General features: G+C 39.4%; 1 protein-coding gene across 4 annotated transcripts in view; it reads right to left on the reverse strand.

The window, feature by feature from the left end:
• Nucleotides 1-21,853, reverse strand: part of LOC113519083 (mitogen-activated protein kinase kinase kinase 4) — a 43,830-nt gene that overhangs the window by 18,281 nt on the left and 3,696 nt on the right. Inside the window, exons 2-20 of one of the 4 annotated variants that reach the window (XM_052893567.1) lie at nt 15,817-15,954; nt 13,283-13,371; nt 12,386-12,501; nt 12,054-12,245; nt 11,558-11,718; nt 10,686-10,819; nt 10,015-10,202; nt 9,410-9,519; nt 8,617-8,924; nt 7,684-7,852; nt 7,046-7,166; nt 6,685-6,803; nt 6,136-6,295; nt 5,574-5,768; nt 4,674-4,810; nt 4,168-4,275; nt 2,799-2,997; nt 979-1,137; nt 209-403 (exon numbers count right to left, since the gene is read on the reverse strand). In XM_052893567.1, the coding sequence (XP_052749527.1) occupies nt 209-403; nt 979-1,137; nt 2,799-2,997; nt 4,168-4,275; nt 4,674-4,810; nt 5,574-5,768; nt 6,136-6,295; nt 6,685-6,803; nt 7,046-7,166; nt 7,684-7,852; nt 8,617-8,924; nt 9,410-9,519; nt 10,015-10,202; nt 10,686-10,819; nt 11,558-11,718; nt 12,054-12,245; nt 12,386-12,501; nt 13,283-13,371; nt 15,817-15,954 (2,998 nt within the window). Of the gene's footprint in view, nt 1-208; nt 404-978; nt 1,138-2,798; nt 2,998-4,167; nt 4,276-4,673; nt 4,811-5,573; nt 5,769-6,135; nt 6,296-6,684; nt 6,804-7,045; nt 7,167-7,683; nt 7,853-8,616; nt 8,925-9,409; nt 9,520-10,014; nt 10,209-10,685; nt 10,820-11,557; nt 11,719-12,053; nt 12,246-12,385; nt 12,502-13,282; nt 13,372-15,816; nt 15,955-21,853 lie in introns of all 4 variants that reach the window. The other 3 variants (XM_052893569.1, XM_052893566.1, XM_052893568.1) reach the window with 3 other exon arrangements.

Consider the following 21,853-nt stretch of genomic DNA (forward strand, 5'->3'; position numbering starts at 1 on the left):
AAAATACTGGGAAGATGAACGGAAGTTAGCGAACCAAGAGTGACAACCCTTGAATAACAAAACTAGTTCTTTTTCAGTCCGCACAATGGACATCCAACAAACGTAGCGGATACACACCCAAAAACTAAAAGCACACACAGAGCGAAAACCCCATCAGGACATGAACAAAAGCGCGGCGGTGAAGAGTGAGCGACCGATGATATCCGACCTCGTCGTCGAGCGCGGCCAGGGCCGGATTGCGGGCGTCGAGCAGACCGGGGCCAGGCAGCAGCACAGTGCCGGGGCGCGGGCGGCGCGGCGGGGGCCCGGGGTGGCGGGGCACCTGCAGCGAGGCCGGCCGCCGCCGCGCCGCCGCCCCGCGACCCACCGGCCCCTGCACGAACCTGTGCAGCTCGCGGTGGAGCTACGGACACCGTGCGGTTACATACACTAGTCAAGCTGTGCGCCGGACATTGAGGAGTTGAGATAGAGACACGCATCGGTGCTGAGTGTGCAGTGTTCACGATACAATAATAATAGTAGGAAAAAAAATATATCTGTCATAAACAAACATAAAAATAGCGATAGATAATAGAAACAAATAGATAATAAAAGTAAAAAAAAATAGGAGATTGGGTCATTGTTTTACAAGTATATAAATAACGATGGATACATTTAATTCTCACTCATATTATATAAGCGTTATTTATTTAACTCTCTCACTCTAAAATAGAACAAAATATAGTTATTAGTATTAATTCTCAATCACTGAAAGTCAATTCTTTGATTTACATTTTATTCTATGTAGTTAACGTTAAATCACCAAATCAAATCCGGCTCGAAGGACCATTTTGTATACGTACTAAGCTAGTTACTAATCATACAAAAAAGCTGTCTCTATATGTACAAGTAAAGTCATCCTATAAGGAAATTAGCTAAATTAAATCGTAACATAATATACAGGGTGTTCATTACATAAACACAGTACCGTGTGCTCACCTCGAAACCGAGTTTGAACATCTGCAGCAGCATCTCCCGGACGCGGGCCACCAGTCCCTCGTGCACCTCCCCCGCCAGCTCCTCGTCCACCGTCCGACTCTTCTCCAGCACCATGTCTGTGTGACGCACTATGAACTCCCGGACAGACATCAGTTTCTCCTGTATTAAGATCAATGTTGTATTTAAAAGCTTCAAACTAAATTAAGTGTAGGGCATTTTTTTAACATACTGTAATTTTATCATCATTTCAGCCATTATCCGTCCACTGCTGGACATAAGCCTCCCCCATAGAGTGCCATAAGTAACGGTCCTGAGCCACCTGCATCCACTGACTCCCTGCAACGCATTTCAGGTCGTCACTCCATCTAGTGGGGGGTCGTCCTACACTGTGTTTACCCGTACGCGGTCGCCACTCAAGAGCCTTTCTTCTCCATTCGGTTGGCGGTTCTTCGAGCTGTGTGACCAGACCATTGCCACTTCATTTAATATTATAAAGAAAAGGAAATGTAATTAAAAAAATACCATTTTGCACTTTTCGAAAGTATGGAATGTTGATTTTGTAAATTATCTAAAAATGTACTTTTTGATGTATATTTATATAAGAAATTTGTTTCTAACCATTCGTTGTTTCAACCTGAAGGAGTTCTGTTATTTATTTATTTATTATCGGTTTGAAGGGTGGGATACAACTATAATGAATAATTGACATCAGGGTACATGAAATGAAATTCCTGAAATTTCGGACTCAATTTCGTGTTTTTGTTCGTACCTAAATCGACCCAGTAAATGGAGCTTAACGTTTCGTTCATCATAAATCCTATCCTAATAGTCCAGAGGATCGATAATTTTGTTATGTATTATGTAATTTTAACATCAAATTTCTATAGGCGACGTACCGGAAATTTCGGAAAACATTCATGGTAGGCCGTTAGCTTGTTTACTCACATACACTTAACGAAAATTTAAAATTGAATTACTTGTATAAAAAAAAAAAAGCTATCACATACAGTGGTACCATGATCCAATTCATTATCCCTACTACATCATTGTAAATAGTGGAAGCTTGTATTGTGAAGCAATTGCTTCTGTACTGGGTGCGGGACAGTGGAATATTGAAGTCTAATGAGGGAACATGATATTACCCAGTGGCGCACTTTTGGCCACAACAGAATATCAGTGCTTTGATTTTAGGGCAAAGCAAACCATGACTGTGTGTGCCATTTTGTATGTCACCTTTGAACAGGTTCATGAAAAAAAAAATTTTTTATTAATTTTATGCATTCTAATTTTAAGTTTTTTTTTTATCTTTTGTACATGTATCTTTTTTTTTATTTTTTTTTTCACTTTGCATTTGTGTCTTTTGCTGTTTGTGTGCTGCAAGTGATGCAAATAAATTATCTATCTATCTATCTAGCAGTGTTCGGTATTGATGGTGTATTAGGAGTGTCACGACTATCACTGTGTGCTTTGTAATGTTACCATATAGAATAAGTTCATGGGTGACAGTTACCACTTTACTCGAGGGGAACCGTTAGCTTGTTTGCAGTAGTATTGTAAAATTTTTGACGCAATGTGAACGAGAGGAGCAAATAATGTGCGATTTCTTTGTACCTTGTGTTCTGGTAGTTGGATGTTTTTATTAATAAGTGATAATGGAATGGTATCTCCGCCTGCGCTAATGGTATACACTGGCGGGGCACCAGTAAAGGATGATAGGTGACGATGAAAAGACAGGTCAGTTAGCCCATCTTGACGAATTTAACTAGAATGAACCAAGATGGTTTCCAGGGGGAAGCAGGTGGAGGTCGAGCGGTACGTACGAAGATGCGGTGGCGCTCGCGGCGGTAGCCGGCGGCGGTGGCGGTGGCGGCACGTGCCAGGCGTGCGTGGAGCGCGCGCGCGGCGTGCACGGCGTGCAGCAGCGCGTCGCGCTCGGCCGCGTACACGGCCTGCGTCGCGCGGCACAGCGCGTACACCGCCTCGCGCACCGCCGCGCCCGCGCCCGCGCCCGCGCCCGTGCTGCGCACACGCATACAGTGCAGGGCAGTGCAGTGCAGTGCAGTGCAGTGCAGGGCGTGTACAATACACGCACAACACGCGCACGCACGCACGCATGCACGCACGCACGACTGCTCCCGATACATACACGCGCACGCACGCACGCACTTGAATCACTCACAATAAACATATCGAATCGAAGCCAAAGAACAGCATTCTTTAATTAAAGCAGTATTTTATAATATTACCATATTCTCATGTACTTTAAGTAGATGTAAACGTACCAATAAAGTATTATTGGTTGTTCTTAAATAAATAAATAAATTAGTAGTGAGAATCGTTAGTAATACAGTCGCTTTTCATTACTTAGTAATAATTTCCCATTCAAAATTATATATCTAATATATATTCATCACCCAACGCATTTCGAACGGTGTTTGTTACCGTGAAACAATTGTATTTGCATGCCTGTATTTCGGTTTGAAGGGTGGGATATAACAATGAATTTACAGGGTACAGAAAAATAACACCTGAGTACTCACGAATGGCAACATTTGGGAAATATCATGAGCGAAACAGTATACTCTGTTATGTCCGTGGTACTGCTCATGTCTATAGGCGACGGTTACCACTATCCATCAGATGGGCCGTCAGTTTATATTCAAATTTTTCATTACCCCGCCAACATTTACTAGTAGAAAAGAAGGAGTTGCCATTTGTTTTTTCTCCCATAAAAGAAACATGGACATAACAGATATCACCTTTTTTTTTTAATTATTTGACTATTCCAATTCCAAATTATATATATATATATATATATATATATATATATATATATATATATATATATATATATATATATATATACAAATTCAAATTTGATGGACGAACATACAAATGCTTTTACGTGAGATCAACCCCTTGTTTTTTCAAACATTGCGATTTTTTTTATATGAACAATAATAATTTTTCACGCGCCATAATTGTTTTTTTTTTCAATAAACAATTTTCTATGCAAGCAGTTCGAAATTTAATAAAATTTAGTAGGATAAATGTTTTACATATATTTCTCGAAATAATGTATATGGTAAAACAACGTTTGCCGAGTCAGCTAGTATATAATACCTAATATATGTGTGACAAAAATAATATTAAAATACATTTCTTGGAAAATATAAAAATTATACATACATCTTAGATTCGAACTTGTAATCGATGGTATTCATAGTTTCCTTCATATTGGAGAATTTTGTACGCAACTGTTGCAAAACACGCTCCAATTGGTTGCACGTGATATTTCTATAAAAAGGAAAAACAATGAGATTAAACACTGGCCACTAATAGTTTGCTTATTTGCTACCTCTTTGATATAAAAAGAAAATAAATAAGAGACGACTAAGGGAGGGCGAGGGATGGGCAGCAGTGTCCCTCTTGAGACATCTCCAAAGCCTAACTGCGGTTACCAACCCACCTGCCAAGTGTAGCAACTTCTGGCAAAACCTCCCAAGAGGAAGCTTATGCTCAGCAGTGGACATTTAAAGGCTAAATGATAAATAAAAAAAATAAAACCTTAATAAGTAAACTTATAGAAAAGTTTTTTAAAATCATATTTTTTGCGTTTTCACAAGGAATTTGATAAGTTGGTGAAACGCACATGTGTGTGCGTCTATGTAGGCTACATTGACGGTGTGACATACGTGTGAGCGACAGGTGCGAGGCGGGCGGCACAGTGTACGCGGCGGCCCAGGCGCGCCATGAACTCCCACTCGGCCTGCAGGTGCGCGCGGGACAGCTGCTCGGTCTCCGACATCGTCGTCAGGTACGACAAGTATTGCTGGCAGAAAACAAAATATTAATTTAAATTACGTTGGTCTTTTCAAATGTGTCTTCTATTTATAATCTGATACAGCTAAGTAGGTTGTATTCACGCAAATTCATTATTAAAATAATAATAAAAAATGTGCTGAATGATAAAGAATTCGAAAGGTATGTGTTGCGTCTCTATTTTCACGTCGAACGGATCAATTGAGGGTCCTAAGATATAATTTTAGTGCGAGTGATTGGCTTCATTTGTTCCATTCACTGCAGTATGAAGAATATATATATATATATATATATATATATATATATATATATATATATAGGAGACTTTGTACAATAGTCGATTGCTTGGATACCTCTGTCCCATTCGTGTTTCAACCTTGAAGCAGTTGTGTTTGCATGGCTGTGTTTCGGTTTGAAGGGTGGGATATGGCGTGATTTTACTGGGTACAGAGGAATTAACACCCGAGTCCTCAGGAATGGCAACGCATGGGAGGTATTATGGACGAAACAGTATACTGTGTTATGTCCATGATACTGCTCGTGTCTATAGGCGACGGTTACCACTTTCCATCAGGTAGGCCGTCAGCTTGTTTGCCATTCTAAGTTGTATAAAAAAAAAGTCCAAAAATTTTATAACGCATTATTAAACGCATTACCAGGAAGCGCATCTTTTTGTACCTCTTAACTAAAACAGTCAAAACGCGCACAAGTTTCATCAAATTTTTACACTTTTGGAACTAGTCAAAACGCACATGGATTGGTACAGTACGTACCTGCATGACCTCCTCGACGGTGGCATCGTACGTGCGCACCAGCAGCAGAAGGTCGGCACGTGCCGCCGCGCCGGCCGCGCCGACCGCGCCGGTCACGCCGCCCGCGCCGCCCTCTAGCGACACGCGCACGTTACGCACGAAGTCGGCGCGCGCTTCCGTCGCGATGTCCAGACCCTCCTTCAGCTCGTGGATTAGCTGAAGCGAATAATAATCGGTCGATCTCAAGTCTACACTAATTTCTATTTGGAAGGTATGATATGGCAGAAAAATTATAATGTATGGACTCATGATACCTTAGCTTTAAAGTTACATAAAAAAAAAGAACAAATACAATACTTAACTGATCATCGCAATCGATTGAAATGGACGTAGTTTGGCATGAGCATTACTCGCTCAAATAACTTACAATTTTTTTTTAAAACAAAATTAAATTTAAATGTATAAGCAAACCGAAACTAAATAATTTCAAAAGAAAAAATCAATGAATGCGAGTACGAACTCGTGTATTCGAACGTCATACAAATCATTTTTTTATGCCAAATTTTAAATAAAATGGTCTTACCTGTTTAATGGTGAGACAGGACGGCTTCTCGGGTCGATCTTCGAGCCTCATGGAGAGATAGTCATGAACGGCCTCCAGGCAAATGCTGCTAAGCAGCAGGAAGTAATTACGATAAGACGGGAGTCGCATCGCAAGACACTCCTCAGACCAACAGCCATATCTGTCAAAAAGTTTGAGATGCAAACATGCAAACTTTAACATCTTTAGCTTGAGAAGATAATATAATGCATAAATAGAATCTCAGTTTGCAGTTTAAAATATCCAATGCAAATTGTGAGACAAAAAACAAACATAAAGCACACAACAAGAGCTAGAAAAAAAAAAAAAAAAAAAACAAGTAGATTCAGTCTAAAATAACACAGGAACAAAAAAAAATGTTCTTAACAAGTTTACACTATGCAAAAATTGGAGGAATGTGGGAAGGAGTCACTTGTTCTAATGTCACCTCGAGAAGGTTCAAGTGCTAGACAACAGAAACTAGTAAATGGCAATAATAATAAAAAAAACATATTATACATGTCTTTGATATATCCATATATTAAAATATACCTTCGTAGTTCGTTGACCATAGCTTCTTTGTCGTTGCCCGCGTCGTTTTCATCCACATGTTTGCCGTCGTCGAACGCGCCGGTGGATGCGTCTTCACCGTCGGTATGCGTTTCTAAGGCCTACACGATATACTGATTATATAAAAATCAAGTACATATACAAATGTCAGAAATCGCAACACATGAAGGGTACCCTGGGTGATACAGTATACTCTATTCCGTGCATGTTGCTGTTCGTGTCTAGAGGCGACGGTTACCACCTTCCATTAAGTGGACCGTCAGCTTGTTTGTCATTCTAAGTTCCATAAAAAATGTTATGGTTCTGTATGGGACAAAAAATAGATAAGTTTATTGGTACTAACGGCGTGATCAGGCTTCTCCAGCGTGAGGTAGACTTTGGCGAGTACGTGCTTGCGCAGTTTGTCCATGAAGGACATGCAGCGTCGTATGCTCTGAGTCTTCAGCATCTCGTGGTGGTAGGCCCTGCCGACAGATGGCCATTATAGCAGTCTACTCTCTTCACAATATTAACAATTTTGCGAGAAATGTAACTCCTTAAGTTCTTGGTGAGAAGCTATTGTAACTTATAGTGTGAGATGAAGTGGAGGGCAAGTGACCTGGCAGCAGCCGCAGTCGTGCCTGCTTGGCTAACTACTTTTTTTTTGTGGAATAATGGAATGTTCTCCCCGCCTGCGCCATCGGTATACGTTGGCGGGGCACCAGTTGAGAATGAATACAGGTCAGTTAGCCCATCGTGATAACACTAGAATTAACCACGATGATTTCCAGGAGGAACTGCGTGGAGATCGATCTGACTATATTGCTTAATAATAGAGCTGGTAAATCTCCATTACTAACAATCCCTTTCCCCCAGCCAACGATTCATAAGACGTGGATGAAAAGTAGAGGCCGAGTGATACAGGCTCGCAGCCGCAGCCGCGCTAACTGGTCAAGCGTGCCGTGTGAGCTGGAGTGCAAGTGGGGGGCGAGTGATATGTACCTGTAGGGGGACACCTCGCAACGGCCGAGTAGCCGCAGCCGCGCCAGCTCGGCCAGCGAGCCGTGCTCGGCTGCAGTCGCGGACGCGTATCCGCTCTCGGAAGACGCAGCCGACGACTGCCCGCGCTGTCCAGATATCACGATCTCCGGCGTGATCTGACCATTCGTCTCTGTTCACGAAAAGACAAAATAAAATATCAGTCTTTCTACTTAAGGATATATTAATGGCATGAATTTAGTGTACATATCAAGGCCACATTTATCAGTGGCGCCATGTAACAGTAAATGCACAACATTGTTTGTTTATTCAATCAGAGAGGGAAAGAAGAAAAAAATACTGGCAGATATATTGATGATAATCAATACTACAGACATGAATACGTTACAGAACATGTAAATACCAAAGTATTTCCACCCATTGTCTAATAATGATATATCAAAGTGAAATTACCAGAGAGAGACTTTGTACAAAAGCCGATTGCTTGGGTACCTCTGTACCATTCGTGTTTCAACCGTGAAGCAGTTGTGTTTGCATGGCTGTGTCTCGGTTTGAAGGGTGGGATATGGCGTGAATTTACTGGGTACAAAGGAATAACTCCTGAGTCCTCAGGAATGGCAACGCATGGGGGGTATCATGGGCGAAACAGTATACTCTGTTATGTCCATGGTACTGCTCATGTTTATAGGGGACGGTTACCACTTTCCATCAGGTGGGCCGTCAGCTTGTTTGCCATTCTATGTTATATAAAAATAAATCGTGCTTACATCGTAATATACACTATTTCGTGGCTTGCATTTATTTAAGGCAAAGCTTTGTATTGCATATTTCAAAAACAGTTTTGTTACAATTTGGTGCCGTTGACCAAGACATAATTTCAATCAAACCCAGTTTTCGGTTTTAATTAAGTTTAAGTAAAAAAGAATGATTACTTACCAGAATACCAATCGATTCCTCTATCAACTTCGTCTTCGCTCAACGTAGCAGTCTTCTCTACACTCTCACTTTGGCTTTCCTCTTTCTCCTGAATTCCCTCTTGTGGCTGTTCATTACTGCGATTCTCAGTCTCTTGGTTCTCATTTCTTTGGCATTCAGGTACTTCTTCGTTTATTTCTTTCCCTTTTTCCTCGGTTTCTTCTTTAATAACCTCTGATTGTGCGCTGGAGTCACTATTGCTAGAATCTGTGGGGTTGTTGCTCAAGTTGAAGCGGACTTGACTGGCCTTATGACTGTCTGATGATCGCCTGTTGAAATTTATTGTTGTCCTTTTGATACGATTCATTTTCATTCATTCATGCTAAATGCATGAGATGATTCTACTCTTTACGATGTACATAATAAGATTAAGAGACATTGGGTAAATTAATTGTAAATTAGTTGAAATTAGAATTTGTAAAAAAAACACAATAAATTAAAAAAAAATGAATGTGATCTTATTACAATCTTTGAACTTCAGGCCTTCTTTCTGCTTTAAATCAGTTTAAATTTAAACTAAATCGGTTCAGTAATTCATGTTCCCACTTTAATAATTCTTAATTAGTTATGATTCTAAATATTGCATGGAAAAGATCACTTTAAATCACCATTATTTGTTTGCATGATGAACGTCTTTGAAAATTTATTTGTTATTCCAAATTTTGAAGGGAGAAAGAATACTTAACTAATATGTGAAAAGACCCCTGCCCAGTAGTGGGATGTGACTAAATTATGGTAATGATGATAAAGATACCTGCTGTCGGAGCAGCACGACTGCCGCGTGGTCATACTGCGCAGCATGCGCCGGACGGACGCCACCTTCAGGTGCATGTGCAGTGCCACGTTGTACCACAGGCACATCGCCTGCAAATAACCATAATTACTTGGTGACAATTCTACGGTTGGTGACAAATCCCATATCCATCATGGTCCCGGCATAAAATAGGCCATCCCTTCCTTTCTCGTGGGTGTCGTTAGAGGCAACTAAGAGAGTACGAGGTATGGCAGCAGCGTCGCTCTTAAAACATCTTCAAGTCTTGACTGCGGTTGCCAATCCACCTGCCAAGTGTGACAACTACTGGCAAAACCCTCTTAAGAGGAGGCTTACGTTCAGCAGTGAACTGTTAAAGGCTGATGTAATGAATTCTTCGGTGGTGACAGTAGGAAAAGGATTCTATAACATCTATGGTACGGTTTATACATATATATAGACGACGATTATTGCATTTCGTCAAGCAGACCGCCATCTTGTTGACCGTCCTAAGTTGCACATATAAAACTTACTGTAAGGCGTCAGGTAAAGCACAAACATTTAGCAAGTGAGTAAGTGCAGTTGACCGCGTGCCACCTGCACGTTACCTTGAGGCGGTTCTTGAAGAGCTGCGTGGCGACGAGCGGGTGGTGCGCGGTCATGGCGTGGCTGGACGGGTAGAGCGCGAGCGCGTTGTAGAACGAGTCCAGCAGCGTGCCCACCTCGCGCATCGCACGCCCGATCGCCTGCGTGCACGGCGCACACTCGAACGACAGGCAGCCCACTATCGTCTCCTCTGCAACTGACGTTCACTCTATGATCTCTGCGCCGGAGTGGCATCCGTGTCGGATTTACCCGATAGAGAACTTGTCAGAACTGTCTACTAATAGAGTGATAACATAGAATGTCTTCTACGTTAATAGAGTAATAAAATAGAACAAGGAACCATCAGAGAGAGTTTATACAAAAATGACATTAATACACAGGCAACTTTCCTTTATCTGTGTTTCTACCGTGAAGCAGATGTTCTTGCATGGTCGTGTATCGGTTTGATGAATGGAGAAATCACAGGGTACGAAGATATAACACCGTACTTCTCAGAAGTAACTTATAAGATGTACCATAGAGATCATAGTACAGTATACTATGTGATGTCTATGGTGCTATACAAGACAATTTTCAATGGTCCACTTGATCAAAACCAAAAACAACCAGGAAGTTCGAAGCAGTCTTTATAGCAAGGAAATAAAGACATAAGTAGCGTACTTTAACACAATACCTTCTTTAACCTCTGTCGTAGCATTAGTTTGTGTATCGGTGTTATCATGAGCAGGGCCAGTGGTCAGATCTTCTTTGGTACCTTCGAAGCTTAGCGTCTTCGAACGGTATTTGCACGTTTCGGAACTTACGAATCTGGAAAAATGAAATGATATTTAGATTGCTAATAACCTTTTTAATAAATAGCGCTATAAGCCATATATAAATATGTTCTGAGTATTGACAGTCACCATGAGTACCCGTTATTAACACGTTGAACCCGGCGCCGAATTTGTTGTCCTTTCCGTTCAGCCAGTAGCCGGCGAGAGATACAATGTTGTATGCTATCGCCCAGAGATTACTTTAGTACTAATGAGATAAGGAATTCTTTGTCGCGCTATTTTGGACGTTTTTAGATGTATATTACGCTGGCCACACGAAAAATTCTAGTGCCGTTCCCTTGGGACCGACGCTGGCCACACGGAAAGTTCGCTGCCGGTCCCTAGGGACCGGCGCCGGCCACACCGAAAGTTCGCTGCCGGTCCCAACGTGTTAATGTCCAAGTAATTGCAGACAACGAACATTTGTTCCCAAGCCAGAACATTGAAATCAGACCCAATTCAGAAAAGTTAATTTCCTAATTTTGTCTGATCAGGAATCGAAAATGGAGCCTCATTTACACAAATCAACATTCTCACTATTGTACCAAGATCATCCAGTCTGATGATAAGCAGTAATACTATATTGTCTTTAATATTAGGGGTGTCATATGCCGACCCTGATAAGTATATCCTTGTTTCATGGACTTAAACTCTTTTTAGAGAGAAAGATTTGTGGCCAGCTGTGCGGTGTCAAAGAGTTGTGATGATGTAGCAAGTGCTGTTCAGTAGATACCTGTAGTCGATGATGTTCTGCACGATAGTGGGCACAATGTTCCGCTGTGAGCACAGGAACTCGTCTTGCTCGGCCAGAGATCGGCCCGCGATCGTCGCTTGTAGCTCTAGCCAGATCAGATCCTTCAGCTCGTTCTGCCACACTTGCTCCTCGCGGCTTATCTGTTACAGATTTAATTTTCTGAAGAACTACATGTGTGAGTTATCCCACCAAAAGAGACCTATTTTACTCGGTAAAGTCTATTACGCCTGTTTACTATGAGAGGGCTTATTGTAATACACTGCAATGCACATACACACTGGTTTAGTTTCTCTCGCTGGTCTGGTCTGATTCTAGGTCATGTCATGTCTTAATTAATTCCAATCGACGCAAGTGAATTGAAAGTAAATTGACAATAAACATAAGGGGGTTATTGTCAGCCGTAAGTCCCGGCATAGAATGAATCACACTTCCTTTCCTGTGGGTGCCGTAAGAGACGGAACTTTATCATACTCACAGTCCTCCTGCAGCCTTTCTCTATGTTGCCCATATTGATGAGCATGCAGAAAGTTTTGTGGAAGTTGACTCTATTGGCTGGTAATTCCTCTTCTCCATCACGCACTCGCTCCTCCACCAAATCCTCTTCCTTTTGGCCTTCGGTACATTTTAAACGGGAGGTGAGAGACATGAACCGGTTACATGACTCGACCTGAAAGGAAATAAGATATCTGTAGTATATTTTCCTTTTGTTAATGAGTAAACAATGTAGAGATGAAATTTGAATGAGATAAGTGATTCATAAAATTCAGAACTATTTCGAATCAGTTTCATAGTAGAACCCCAGCTTACCAGCGTAGGTACGACGGTGTTTGGGTTTGGTGACGGTAACGAATCTGATTGATCTTGTTTCCAATCTCGGGCCCTTGACCTCACCAGTTTCAGATTGCTGCGTCTCTTCAAACGTTCTGAAACATCGTACTTTACAATTAATATTGTACATGCAATTTCCAATTGCAGACAAGCTAGCAGCTAGAGAATACAATCTCGGGATCCCGAATGATAAAGACAGTAGGCCATCAATTTTTATTCTACTTCTTTTATATTAGTGGTAATATAGAAGAAGTTTTAGGTAGAAGATTCATTTTACATTTTGCGTCTGTGGGCATTCAAAAAATATTAGTAATTATTTGTTTTAATTTATACAATAAATTTACAATTATTATAACTGCATATATAACGGCCTTGGCTATGGATAAAAAACATATTACGCCGACCCCAAATAATAATTGGGATAAGGGCAGGAAGATGACGATATAACGGCCTTGGCCTTTGTCATTCGGGATCCTGAGATCGTATTCTCTACTAGCAGCCAACCTGATGGAATATTTTAGCCGTCACTAACAGACATGGACAGTAACATGACCATCAAAGAATACACTGTAACGCCAAAGTTACTTCTCATGCACTACCATATCTGACTACTAAAGTATCTTGCCTTTGTACCCTATAATTTTACTACCATAACCCTTTCTTCCAACCGAAATATAGCCATGGAAGCACAGCTACATCCACAGCCAAGAAAAGAAATTTAGAAGCAGAAATATGAGGGAAATATACTTAAAACTGTAATTCAGTAAGTCACAGCCAAAGGCCTTCGTGTGAAGGTTGCCTACAAAGTCTTGACATTAGAGGTCGCCACTTTTTTTCTCATGAGAAGTAGCCATAGAATCCTAAAATGTATCTTACCTAAAGACGGTGACTGTTCGTATTTGTCATCTACTGGTTTCCTTACTCTTGGCGTCTTCTGTGTATTCACTTGGGTCTCCAAGATGTTTCTGCAATGAACATAATAGCTTGAAAAATTTTATAACCTAACGGGACTCGAACAATCTTTCAGTAATCCGGGGTGAATACCCGTTCCAAGTTTGACTGTTTTATATATTAACTGATTTCTAAGGGAGCAAATTAGGAATTAGTCAAGTTCTCTTGTTGTATTAATCGTTCACGACTGAACATAGCCTACTCCAAAGGTAGTTGCCACGGTTGGCAACCGCAGTTTGACTTTTGGTGATGTTTCAAAAGGGATGCTGCTACCCATCTCTCCACCATAAGCTCCCTTAGTCGCCTGTTACGACACCCACGGAAAAGAATGGGGGTGGGCCTATACTATGTATGCACTTACAGCGCTCAGGCTACAAGCTTCCTTAGATGGTGACTAAATAAATAAATTAGATAGTAAATAAAGAAGTTATAAATGTAAAAGTGAGGTTGTTTATTCTCTAGGGATTTCTTAACGGTTAAACCAGTTGTGATAAAATTATGTATATTAATAGTATTTGAAACAAAAATGGTAATAGGACACTTCTAACCACAACCGATCAATATATCTCGAATACAAGAACAAAGACGTGAATAAAAACTAGTAAAAAAATAAAATCTCTGTGATAAAACTCACGGTCTAAAATACAGTTTTATAATTCCGAAGCATTGTATGTAAACTATAAATATATATCTTAAAATATACAGATTTATTTATTTCTAGGGACACTATCTATGTTTATGATCGAAAGTTCCAGATTATTCCAAACAAAACTAGTTAATGAATCCTCTTTCTTAAGACAGAAACATAATAGGTTTCCTATATCATCATTGACGGCGCCGTCTGTCTGTATATCGTCATAGTCGTAGAATACCGTCGGATCTGACAAAAATTACATATAAAGATCCGTCAGTATTCTACGACTACGACGATATGTCGTCACACCGATTTATTTTTAACTTTTTTATTTTATTTTATGAAACTTAAAATGGCAAACAAGCTGATCACACTGGATGGATAGTGGTAACCGTCGCCTGTAGATATGAACAGTACGAGGGACATAACAGAGTATACTAGTCGCCCATGATACCCCCCCATGTGTTGCCATTCCTGAGGACTTAGGTGTTATTCCTCTGTACCCTGTAAATTCATGCCATATCCCACCCTCCAAACCGAAACACAGCCATGAAAATACAACTGCTTTACGGTTGAAACACACAATCATATCATATATCGTACGTTTCAAATCGAATTTGTATATCTGCTTTTACCATAGGGAGACTTTGTACAAAAGTCGTTTGCTTGGTTGCCTCTGTCCCATTCGTGTTTCTACCGTGAAACAGTTGTGTTTGCTTGGTTGTGTTTCGGTTTGAAGGATGGGATATGGCAGTGAATTTACACGGTACAGTGGAATAACACCTGAGTCGCCAGGAATGGCAACGCATGAGTAATATCATAGGCGAAAGAATATACTCTGTTATGGCCTTGGTACTGCTCATGTCTATAGGCGACGGTTACCACTTTCCATCAGGTGGGCCGTCAGCTTGTTTGCCATTCTAAGTTGTATAAAAAAAATCTGTATCCAGTAACTTCATTGCCGTATCCCACCTTCAAATCGAAATACAATTTTAATATTCCTCGCCATCCTAAGGTTGCATGGAAGTGATCGCTATGTAACAACGAGGCCGCCATTATTGCCTCTTTGTCTTGCTTTTATGTAATTAGCTTAAAGCAATTAATTAATAATTATGTTTGTGTACATATTGTTGTGAATTAGTTGCACCGACAAGAGGAAACTTTTAAATGAAAAGAAAGACATATTGTTATTATTTATATATTGTTATTAGTTATAATCTGTATCATTTTTTGAAGAGGAAAATTAAGAGTTTTCATCCATTCATTCACAGCTATGTAAACACAACTGTTTCACGGTACGAACATAAATGGGACAGAGGTACCCAAGCAAACGATTTATGTACAAAGTCTACCTCTGGTAAAGTTAACTACCGCCTCCCTCCGTTTCATTTTGTTAAAAGCCACAAATAATGTTTCGTGGCAATAGAGTATTATCACAGATAACACTGCGTTTTGATGGACACAGATTATCCTTATTGGAACAGTGACGGGGGGGGGGGGGGAGTAGAGGGAAAGGGATTGTTAGTAATGGAGACCAAGAATCCCATTGTTAGCAATATACTCAACCAGGTCGACCTCCTCGAGGTTCCCCCTGGAAACTATCATGGTTAATTCCTGATGAATTTATCATGATGGGCTAACTGGCCTATTTTCATTCTCATCGATCACCCTTCACTGGTGCCCCGCCAGCGTATACCGTTAGCGCAGGCGGGGTTACCATTCCATTTTCACCCATCAAAAAAAAAGTGCAGGGGGGCTACCACTCCATTGTTACCCATTAAAAAACCAAGTAGACCAGGCTTTTTTTCGAGGTGCATAGAACTACCTGCGTTTCTCCTTGTCCCTGATCCTGGATCGTGGCGGCGTGGTACCGAGGAGGTCCGCCTCGGAGCCATCGCCGCCGTCGGCCAGCAGGAACCGAGATGACTGACGCGGATGCCGTATCACCACATCGTTACTGTCGCTGAAATGAACAGAACACCTTTTAAATATATAACTTAGGGGTTTTGCCGGCATTTGCCATTCTTGGCAGGCGGTTTGGCCACCGCAATTAGGTTTTGGTGATGTTTTAAGAGGGACGCTCCTGCTCATCCCTCGACCATCCGTCTGCCGATGGGTCTACCTTTTTGTATCGTTAGGATTCGATTGCTTTCCGACATGAACTTTCTATCATTCCTATCAAGCTGTCTCTCTCCTACAGCCTCAATGGTCGCGTACAGCGCGGTTTCAGAGATGTTTCCTCCCACGAACACTTAGGTTGTGGAATGAGCTCCCTGCCGAGGTTTTCCTAAGAGACTACAGCATGGGGTTCTTCAAAAGAAGGGTTAAGAGGTTTCTTCAGGGTCGGCAACGCACGCGTAATACCTCTGGTATTGCAGGTGTTCATAGGCTACGGTAACCGCTTACCATCAGGTGGGCCGTATGCTTGTTTGCCACCTCAGTGGTATAAAAAAAAAATTGAACTTTGATTGAAATATTTTTCCTTATGAATCAAAGCAATTGACAGAATAATCTCTGATAATAAGCAGTCTTCGGTGGTACTTCACAAATAGCACAAAGTCTATTTTTATCTCAAGGTTACAGCATTATGCAACGATAAACAAACTGAAGTCCAAAATATTATTATAGATAGATAGATAGATAGATAGACAATTTATTTACATTACTTACAGCACACAAATTACAATAAAAAAAAAACATACACGTAATACACAGCAAAAGAGACAAAAGAATAAAAATAAAAAAAGCACAAATAAAAAAACAAAAATACAAAAACAAACTACATAATCTAACAATCTCCTTTGTTAACATTCCTTCATGCGTGTGCCATAGTAACACAAAATGGTCACAGCTCAGTTTATTGCTTTGCCCTTAAAAGAGCAAAACACTGATATTCTGCTGTGGCCAAGAGTATATAGTTATAATATACATAATAAATCAATGATAGTGAAATTAAATTTTTAGATAGATACTAATAACTTTACAGCATTTTCAAAAACAGTACAATGAGGGCGAGATAAGCAATTTATATTTTTAGATATGTATGTAAAGTTTGCCTTAGCCTTAGATTAAGTATTTATTTTATTTGTTTAACACTTTATTGCACCAACATTACAGGATTTGTTGAACAATTTTCGATAAGTATAGTTGTAGTACAAAAGGCGGTCTTTTTTTTTTATTTAATTTATTTATGGCAACAAACAGTCATTTACAAAATAATTAACAACAATATACATTGCAGTTTTAGAGCAATAGACCTAACAGTGCCAATAACAGTATTTTAAAAACATAGAGATAATTATTTATGAAGTCCCATGGGAACACGCATGAAATTTAGCAATTAAATCCAAGGTACTAATATATATATATATATATATATATATATATATATATATATATATATATATATATATATATATATATATATATATATATATATATATATAAGTATCAAAGATAAAGAAAAAGAAAGAAGAAGTACCGATTTAATTTTAACATACAAGTTTTTGAGTTAATTTACTTTTAAAAATATGAACAGATTTATAAAACGGATCTAATTCAAAAAATTCTCTATTGAAAGTGTTGGTGGAACGGTAAAGAAGGGAATTACATGTATAGTTTTTACGTAAACGAACGTAAACTTATTGCTAAGCAAACTCTTGCAGACAACCTTTGGATAGAAGGAATTAAAGAATAAATAGGTAGGTGGCGCGTTAAAAGATCTGTAAAAATAATATAAAATAATAAATATCTGTGACAGCATAATCATATACACATACATAAATAAACATATACATATAAATATATTTGTTTATATACACATAAATACATACAAATATAATATTTATAATATTATTATAATATTTCTAATACAGGTAGGCACAATTCGTTGTATACAACATAACAGAGTATACTGTTTCGCCCATGATACCCTCCATGCGTTGCCATTCCTGAGGACTCAGGTGTTATTCCTCTGTACCCTGTAAATTCACTGCCATATCCCACCCTTCAAACGGAAACACAGCCTTGCAAACACAACTGCTTTACGGTTGAAACACGAATGGGACAGAGGTAACCAAGCAAACGACTTTTGTAAAAAGTCTCCCTCTGGTAACACTAACATATCTATCATGCCTGTTTCCCATTAGGGTAGGGAGGAAAGAATAGAACACCAAAATTGGAAACGGAGTTACATTCCAATACCATCCTCTAAAAAAACCTGTCGTCCGTCATCGGTGCCCCGCCAGCGTATATCGTTAGAGCAAGCGTGGTTAACATTTCATTATCATCCATTAAAAAATATATTGTAAAAAGATATAAAAATCAATTCAGTATTAAGTAACCACGTAATATACAAACAAGACCAATCGAGAACCTTCTGAAAAGCCTCATAATAATAATAATAATTAAACTGTAATGATTATAAGTCGTAAATAAATACTTATCACGGAGCTGTTTATCTTATCAGTAAACAAACGGTGCGGTCAGTTCGTCGACTGGACGGACGAACATGATTCTGTCATTAGTACTTATACACTTCTGGTTTTTTTTTTTGATGGGTGAAAATGGTATGGTAACTCCGCCCGCGCCAACGGGATACGCTGGCGGAGCACCAGTGAAGGGTGATAGATGTGAATGAAAACAGGCCAGTTAGCCCATCATGATGAATTCATCAGGAATTAACCATGATGGTTTCCAGGGAGAACCGCGAGGAGGTCGACCTGGTTGGGTATATTGCTAGCAATGGGATTCTCAGTCTCCTTTACTAACAATCCTTTTCCCCCGCGGGATATCGGTTTGGTAACACAAAGGATCTATGAAATGATAGTATAAGGCAGGGGGAAGCACAAAAGATCCGTATGGGTCAACGTGCAACGGCTTATAGGACCCCATATGCGAAAATAAGATAATGCCTGTTTTGTTTTTTTATTTAAACGACGCTTCATGGATGGGAACACATAAAAGTTGTTCCTAAGAGCACAGAGAATTAAAATCGAATAATTGTTTACAGTCGTGTCGTCGGAGGCTAGCAGACGCACGTGGAAATACCTGTTTGTGATGTACAAATTTCCTCATCCTCATCCTCAAGACATACTACACACAATTATTTTCTTTTTTCCCCATTAGTAGATATTACTGGATATGCGTGTGTGCTCCGGCATAGAACGGGCCACGTCTTCCTTTCCCGTTGGTGTTGTAAGAGACGACTAAGGGCGGGCGAGGGATGGGCAGCAGCGATCCTCTTAAAACATCCCTAAAAGCCTGACTGTGGTTGCCAACCTGACTGCCAAGCTTGACAACTACTGTCAAAAGTCCCTTTATGAGAGAGCCCTATGTTAAACGGCAGATATAATTTTTTTTCACAACTATGTCGGTGAACAAGCATACGACCCTGAAGGTAAACGGTGTTACCGTGATCTATGGACGCCTATAACGTCAGGGATGTCATGCGCATGTTGCCGAAAGTAATATAAAATAATAAAATGATATGATGACTGTAATTTCTCTGCCATATCCCATCCCTAACTCCGAAACACAACTATAAAAACACAATTGCTTCACGGCAGAAACACGAATGGGACAGAGATACCCAAGCAAACGACTTTTGTACAAAGTTTCTCTGGTATTATTACTCTGCTAGTAAAGCAATGACAACAAAATAATGACCGGAACACGTAAAAATTGTTCTCGACTCGGCCTTCGAGTTGACGCTCGCAATAATTTGACGCGCCAAATGCCTAGCTGCTTACTGCGAATGGCTCTTTCAATTATCAAGCATACAAGGTCGCTGAAAATGTTACGTATTTTAGCGTTTTTGCAGTATTTAGAATTTTGTATTATATACACAAGACTTACACTACACATAAGCGTCTTTTAAAAAAAAATTAAAACTATCTGAGACTGCAGTTTTTATTATTCACTGCAATCTACAAACAAGATTAGAAAGATAGGTTGTCTGAAAGAGATTGCTGGAAATAAGGTGGAAATTCTAAATTGTCTTACGTATTAAACGATGCCTACGTCAATTCTAAATGGTAATAAAGTATCTATCTATGTATAAATATTTTATTTTCATCATTAGTAAAAATATAGAACTATTAAAAATAAATAATCTCTCGTGTTCTATTGAAGCGGCTGTTTGTCGGTCGCCTTATCACATCCGATTACTATCGTATCGTCTACGTCACAGTAAACAAATCTCTCCTCGTTGTATCCGTACGAATTGCCATTAGATAACGTGTGACGGCGATTACGACTCTGGCATTAGTTAATTTAACGCATTAACTTTACTATAACACGGTGGTATGGTTAACATAATGTGAATTATTATATATTGTACGTGTTGTAATTTTTTTCACCGCATAATAGAATTTCTGTTTAGCCAAAGGTTGACTGGGAGAGAATGCTATATAGTATTAAGTACGCCTTTTCTACCAGATATTTTTTTTTTAAATTGTCAATAAAGAATAAATAAAAATAAAATAAATTATTGGATATGGATGTTTTTTATAGTACAGTGAACGCTCTATATAAGCAACCTCTCTATAAGCAAATTTTTTTATATTTTCTTTATTCTTTTCAGCTTAGTTAGTAAAAAAAAAAATAAGTAAAAATATTTTCCAGACGGTAAGTATTTTTATACTCTTTTTTTTTCCCCTATAAGCAATTTTTCTCAATAAGATTTTTTTTTATTGAAAGTGGTTCAAATGTGTTGCTTATATAGAGCGTTCACTGTATTATATATAGCATGGCGGGGGGAAAGGGATTGTTAGCAATGGAGTTTGACAGCCTCATTGCTAGCAATATGCCTTATTAGGTCGACCACCACGTGGTTCTCCCTGGAAACCATCGTGGTTACTTCTCGTGGAATTCTTCACGATGGGCTAACTGACCTGCTTTCATCGTCACCTATCATCTATCACTGGTGCCCCGCCAGCGTATACCGATAGCGCGGGCAGGGTTACTATTGCGTTATCACCCATTAAAAAAACTACTAACAATCCCTTCTCCCCCGGTCGCGGTATAATGCTGCCAATGGGTCTGTTAGACCTCGTTATTAACAATTCCTTTTCCCCCAGGTGGATCGTTAGCTTGTTTGCTATTCCAGATATAATGAAGTGAAAGCTTATAAAATTAAAATAGAATTAACTATTTCTCTACTTACCCTATGTTTATTTTGACATACAAATGATAGTTTTTATACGATTACTAGCTACTAATATTATATTTTTGAACAATGATCTGCATAAATACACAGACATGTAATTATCCTTCTTAATTATAAATTATTATAAATGTGAAAGTGAGTTTGTTCGTTACTGTATAGCTTAACCCACTATGAAATTTGATATGCACATACTATATGGGATGAAGATGGAGGGAGACAGGCTATAGAATAGAATAGAATAAATATTTATTGTGAGCTGTACATTATAATTTTTCGTAAGATGTTATTAACGTCTTAAAGGAAAACACAGCGTACCCATACATCGGGCATACAATACAATTAGCTACTTTTCATTCCAATCGGTAAATATACGCCGGTCATACATCCGAAGGTGTAGGAATTATGAAACGTTTATTTTTTATCTTTTTTTTATATTTTTGTATGTCGCACAGCAATTTAGAAAAAATATAATACAAAGGTACAGAAAAGAGTTCTGTACTAGTGTCGGCGACATTAGTAAAAAGAAGATGGCGATAAATAATGCTACATTGAATATACCTATTTAATATTTTTTTATATGAGACAATGGAATCCCCACCGGTAAAATACTGCGTCGGATAAAACGGACAGATGTGTGGAGGAAGTATGTATAATGCATTTCATAATACATACGCAACCGATATCAAGGGAATTT

The sequence above is a fragment of the Galleria mellonella genome, unplaced genomic scaffold, assembly GCF_026898425.1.
Source record: "Galleria mellonella isolate WM207_F2 unplaced genomic scaffold, CSIRO_AGI_GalMel_v1 utg1812, whole genome shotgun sequence".
NCBI lineage: Eukaryota > Metazoa > Arthropoda > Insecta > Lepidoptera > Pyralidae > Galleria > Galleria mellonella.